We start from the raw sequence: 6,103 nt of genomic DNA on the forward strand, positions 1-6,103 counted from the left end.
CAGGGAAGAGCTTTCCTGGGTTAGGGCCCATGTGTGAAGGTAGCAAGGACTGGAGTGGTGCTGGGATGGAACACCAACTCTTCCTTGGCTGTCATCCTGCAGAGGGTCATCCCACAGGAGGAGAAACACCAGCTGAGTGGGACTGGGGGCAGCACATCCATGTTTTTGCAATAACACAGACATGTGTAGCCTGCACAGGATCAGGATCAGGAATGAGAAAAATACGTGGACACAGAATAGAAGAGTTAGTGGTGGTATCTGGATACCCCTATCTGTGTGTAAGACTGGATACATAGAGATGGTTCATGATAGCAGTTTTGAAATAACAGCAGGCCAGGCTGAAGCCAGGAGCTGGAAACTCAATCCAGGTTTCTCACATGAGTGGCAGGGTCCACCCACTTGAGCCATCCCTGCTGCTCCCAAGGTGGGCATTAGTAAGGAAAGTAGAATCAAGGTTGGAGCTGGTGTGTCAGCTGGCACTCTGGTGTGGGGTGTGGGCCTCTTAACCCCTGCGCCAAATGCCTGCCTTGATAAACTCTGTTTTTAAAAATCTTACTTTTTTTTTTTTTTTTGGCTCATTTCCAGAGATTCCATTGATTGACTTCCTTTTGCCACCAACTATACGTCTTGCCACTGATTTCCATTGTACATTTGTATAGAATAGGCAGTTAATTTAAAAATTAAAGTCATAAATAAAAAGGAAGATACTCTGTATTGACAAGTCAACTACTCATGATTTCTAAGACTGCCCAAGTTTAGCTCCTCACTGCCGCATGTCTGCTAATGCAGCGTGAGCCATAGCAAATTGAAATTCCAGCACAGTTGCTTTCTGTTTCTCAGAGCTGTTGTGACAGCCTTCTGCTTAGGGGTGTGCTCAGAAATTCAAATACATTTTGGTATTTTTTTTAAAGCAAAGCATAACTTAAGACAAATCTGCTACCAAAAATATCATATTTATTAAAGCTAAGTGAGTGATTTGGAGCTTTCCCCATATTGCTGCTCCCTTCCGTTAGTACTGTTCATTAAGAACTGAGTGTGCATGTGAAGTCCAACCTTCAACCATTTGTCCAAAGCCAGTAATACTGCTAATAGTAAGAGGACTGTCAATCGTATTGTGCTTTGTGTTTGCTATAGAAAGAGAGCTTACATGAAATACTCATAGAGCAGCCAGCATTGTGGTGTAGTAGGTTAAATTAGCCTCGTGCAGTGCCAGCATCCCATGTTGGAGCACTGCTCTGAATCCTGATTGTTGCTCCACTTCCTATCCAGCTCCGTGCTAATGCACCTGGGAAAGCAGGGGAGGATGACCCAAGCACTTAGGTTGCTGCTGCCCATGTAGAGACCTGGATGGAGTTCCAGGCTCCTGACTTCAGCCTGTTCCAGCCCTAACTCTTCCAACCTTTTGGGGAATGAACTAGCAGATAGTCTGTCTCTCTCTCACTCTGCCTTCCAGATAAGTAAGTATAAATAAATACACCTTGAAACAAAAAGAAATACTCATAGAGTTGGTGAGTAGGTAATGTGTATTTCTTGGTAGCCATGCCTGTCTGGAGATAGAACTGTGCTTATGTTGTCTGTGTTTATTTTTCTTTTGTAGGGATTAGACTTGACTTGCTAGTAATGCTTATTTGGTTGTTATATACTTCTTTCTTCCCTGAGTAAATGAATATGTACAACTATGTTTACAAGACTGGTATTGAAACCAAGAATTTGAAGTTGAAGTCAAAACAGTAAAGTCATTTGTGTAATTGATGTGTTTACACTGAGAAGGTGAGAGCAGCCTTCTTTGCTTAAATAGCCTCTCACCTCTATCCAAGCACCCTCTGAAAACACATTGTTAGCATTTTCCCTTGAGATTTCTTTTTAAAAAAGAGATGTATTTATTTATTTCAAAGTCAGAGTAAGAGAGAGAGAGAAAGAGACAGTGAGAGAGGTCTTTCATCTGCTGTTTGACTTCCCAAATGGCTGCAATGACCAGAACTGGGCCAGGATGAAGCCAGGAGCCAGGAGCTCCTTCTGGGTCTCCCACATGGGTGGCAGGGCCCCAAGCACTTGGGCCATCTTCCCCTGCTTTCCCAGAAACACTAACTGGCAGTTGAATTGGAAGTGGAGCAGCCCAAACTTTAACCAGCACCCATATGGGATGTTGACATCACAGACACCACCATGCCAGTCCCGAGATGTCTTTCTTTTTTGTGCCCTTAAGCAATGTTGAGGGCTTTTGGACAACTGGTACACCAGCGGTGCGCTGACTCAGTCTGTTATTTCTGATGCATGTCCCGTTCTCTTCCAGAGAGGCCAGGGTTGATTACAGCTTGCAGAGTGAAAATCTCCCACATCCAGACAGTGCACTGAAGTCCCCTGCTCTGAAGCAGGTGCCTTGCCGTGCACTTGCACACAGTAGGGCTCTTACTTCTTTTATAACCAGCATACTTGTGCAGTGAAATGGCCAAGCCCACAGAGCACACCCTCCCGACCTGGGGACAGCAATGTGTGAAAAGATGGAGAGGGGATTTAGCCTTTGCTGTCTGTCGTTGCTTCTAATCCGTGAAGCTCGGGAAATCCCATGAAAGTCTTTTCAGGGACACCTTTTCCGAGACCTGCTCACTCTATTAGAATCTCTTTGTTTTCTTCGCAGACCCTCCATGCGCCCAGTTAAAATCTGCATTTGAGACAGAGAGTTCTACGCAAGAAGCCGAAAATGCCCAGTGATTTCTGGCTCCTCTCCCCATTTCCTGAGCCCACCTGCCTCTCTGCCTGGTTCAAATGACAGGCTGTTCAGAGGGACCCCTTAACCGAAGGCGATCCTCAAGCAGAGGCATCTAGCGGGTTTGCATTCAGGATCCGAGATGGCCAGCCAGCCGCCCGAGGACACCTCCGAGTCTCAGGTGTCGGACGAGCTGGAGTGCAAGATCTGTTACAACCGCTACAATCTCAAACAGAGGAAACCCAAAGTGCTGGGCTGCTGTCACAGGGTCTGTGCCAAATGCCTCTACAAGATCATCGACTTTGGGGACTCCCCACAAGGGGTCATCGTCTGCCCCTTCTGCAGGTTTGAGACCTGCCTGCCGGATGACGAAGTGAGCAGCCTGCCAGACGACAATAACATCCTTGTGAACTTGACTTGTGGAGGCAAAGGGAAGAAGTGCCTGCCAGAGAACCCCACCGAGCTGCTGCTGACGCCCAAGAGGCTGGCCTCTCTGGTCAGCCCCTCGCACACGTCCTCCAACTGCCTGGTCATAACCATCATGGAGGTGCAGAGAGAGAGCTCCCCGTCTCTGAGCTCCACGCCCGTGGTGGAGTTCTACAGGCCCGCGAGTTTCGACTCTGTCACCACTGTGTCGCACAACTGGACTGTGTGGAACTGCACATCACTGCTGTTCCAGACATCCATCCGGGTGTTGGTGTGGCTGCTGGGCTTGCTGTACTTCAGCTCCCTGCCTCTGGGGATCTACTTACTGGTATCCAAGAAAGTCACTCTGGGAGTGGTCTTTGTCAGCCTGGTCCCTTCGAGCTTGATTATTCTCATGGTGTATGGCTTCTGCCAGTGCGTGTGCCATGAATTTCTAGACTGCATGGCACCTCCTTCTTAACTGATATGCAAAACCCAGAAACTTGACACGTGCTGCTGTGTTTGAAGCTAGGGAGTTCATGATTTAGTCTCTCTTCCGTTCTTTACGTTTTGTGCCCAGGACCTTTAACAAAGCCCTGGAGCCCATGTTGGTGGTCTGTGTCCCATCAGAATGTTGACTGATTGCTTTTCCTGTACGCTGGAGGTAAAACTGTTCACTTGTACGCAGGGGTTAGCAGAGAGGCAAAACAATGCGGAGCAGCCTTCACAGCATGTTGGCCTTAGAGGGACCCCAGAGCAAGGGCAGTGTTTCCAGACAGTCGTGGGGTGGGGAGCCGTGCTGCGGGAGACGTTAGGGATGGGTCCATGCCTCATTTCATCCGGGAGGGAGGGGAAGGGGGGGTAGTCTCCCATGGCAGGTGCACAGGAGAGGAAAGCTGCTCCGTGCTCCCGCTGGGAGAGCCCCCTTGAGGCAGCTTCAAGTGTTTTCTCTCTAGGCCCCTGTTGCTGTGTGTGCTCTGCTGCTCCCGTGGAGACACCTGTTCCCTCCCTTGCCAACAGGAAACTCAGCCTCGTTCCCTGGGGTGGTTTCAGCTGAGTACCTGTTTTTCCACATTGCTAAAGAGAGGGAAGAGCACCAAGGAACTGGCCTCACCGTCCACTGTACTGCACAGATGGCCGCTTGTCTTGGAGACACACGGCTGCTTCCATGTTTGTTTTTCCTCTTCCTCTGGCTTCTCACAAGAAGTGAGCAGAACGAAGTTCCCATAGAACAGTTTTTGTTCATGGAACTCTTCTCCGAGCATTTCCTTGAACATTTTGGTTTAGTTTTTCTCTTTTTGAACCCCGAATAAGATTCCATTTACATTAGCAGTTCTGAGTTTGGGAGGATTGTCTTTTTTTCCCCCTCATTGCGTTTTAAAGTCAATGAGGACTTGTTTAACTGAATCCCATCACAGTTTGGGGTGGGGGGGATGCTGGCAGTGAGGGCCCAGAAACAGTGAATGAGCTGCTCAGGTTCAGGGTTCCAAGCGCTGGGCACCTGCGTGTTGCTGGAAGACAGTGAGTTAGGGTTGTGTGCAAGACCGTGTGTTGTGGTTGTAGCCTGGACACTGATGGGCCCCTGGCCTGTGTTACCCTTCCAGAAGGGCAGAGAGTGCAGCTCAGCACGCTCCTGTCCCTGCTGTCTTTGGGTCAGTCCTGGAACGGAATCAAGTTCTGACACAATGTACCGCCAATCAGCGCATAAGCCTGTGTGGCTGGAGTTAATAGGTGTCTCTTCACGATGTAGAAGTTGAATGTATATATTTATGAGAAGAAATTGTTTAGCAGGTTTTAGGTTCAGGGGAGTTAGAATGTTCACAGAAACTACGCAAAAAAAAAAAAAGGTTTATGGCTCCTACAGTCTGCATTATTAACATGAAAATATTTGTAACTCTTAGAAGGGGATATTACTAAGACTACTGTACCTTGTTTGTGATGAAATATTTGTTGTGTGCTATGGTTCCAGTGGGCCACTTTCAATCTTATGGAGGTGAAGTTGATGTATATCTAGAATAGCAGTTTGATTTTAATTGTACAGCAATTAACTTTGAGAATATGTGTGCCCAAGGTAGGTATGGTGAGCAAGTGGATATGGGATGGAGTCCAAGGAATTTAAGCCCCACGATACAGCTAAATACATTTATGATTCCATAAAGTCTAGTTTAGATAGCATTATGGACGCAGTTTCCAGAAATCCATTTGTACTTTGGGTAAATATAATGTTTAGGAAATGTTTTGTGGTTTGGATTTATATATTTATATTGTTTTTTAAAAAGTATTCATTTTATCTGAAATGTAGCATCAAACAAATTGATGAGTTATATAACGAGACTTCCAGAAAGCTCTGGACACGAGTACTTGGTGTTTTGCATATTTATATAATGTCCGCAGTGCTAGGTTTGTGTCTTTGTATGTTGTGCCAGTCGTTTTCCTTAGTTGCCTGTAAGCTAATTTGGTTTTAAGGAATTTTAAATGTGTGACAACAAAAAAATTCTTGATGCTGTTGAATGAACAAAGGGCAATACTTTAGTCTTGTATTCACTGTGGCAATGTTTTGTCTATTAAATTGTTATTATTTCCAAACCAAAAGTTTGATTCCTCTTACTGATGGTTGACATTCAGATATTTCTTGGGACCTCTGTTAACTTGAGAAAACTCCAGACGCGAACTCTCAGACTCTGGTGGCGCCAGGGCCTTCATGATGCACGTGAAGACCAGAACTTCCCCCAGGGCTGACTTAATCCATTGCCCTTGTAAAAGGCCTTCAGACTTTTCACTTATTTATTTTTTAATCAGGGGAGAAAAACTAGGTAAGATGAAATAAAACATTGTCTTTATAAATAATTTGTATTGTAATTTGTTTAATTCGATCTGCAGATTTTGCTTGACTGCTCAACAAAATAAAGTTTGTTTTAGTTGGAGGAATCTCTGGGTAAGTTTAAAAAAAAAAATTACCTGGCCCCTAAATAAGAACACTGTTAGGTGAGT

General features: G+C 45.9%; 1 protein-coding gene across 1 annotated transcript; it reads left to right on the forward strand.

The window, feature by feature from the left end:
- Window positions 1-2,766: 2,766 nt before the first annotated feature.
- Window positions 2,767-3,910, forward strand: RNF182 (ring finger protein 182). Its single transcript, XM_062187336.1, has one exon. It carries the CDS (start codon window positions 2,850-2,852, stop codon window positions 3,591-3,593), a length of 744 nt encoding a protein of 247 aa, XP_062043320.1. The 5' UTR covers window positions 2,767-2,849; the 3' UTR covers window positions 3,594-3,910.
- Window positions 3,911-6,103: the final 2,193 nt, after the last annotated feature.

Source organism: Lepus europaeus, chromosome 3 (assembly GCF_033115175.1).
Source record: "Lepus europaeus isolate LE1 chromosome 3, mLepTim1.pri, whole genome shotgun sequence".
In the NCBI taxonomy this organism is placed as follows: Eukaryota; Metazoa; Chordata; class Mammalia; order Lagomorpha; family Leporidae; genus Lepus; species Lepus europaeus.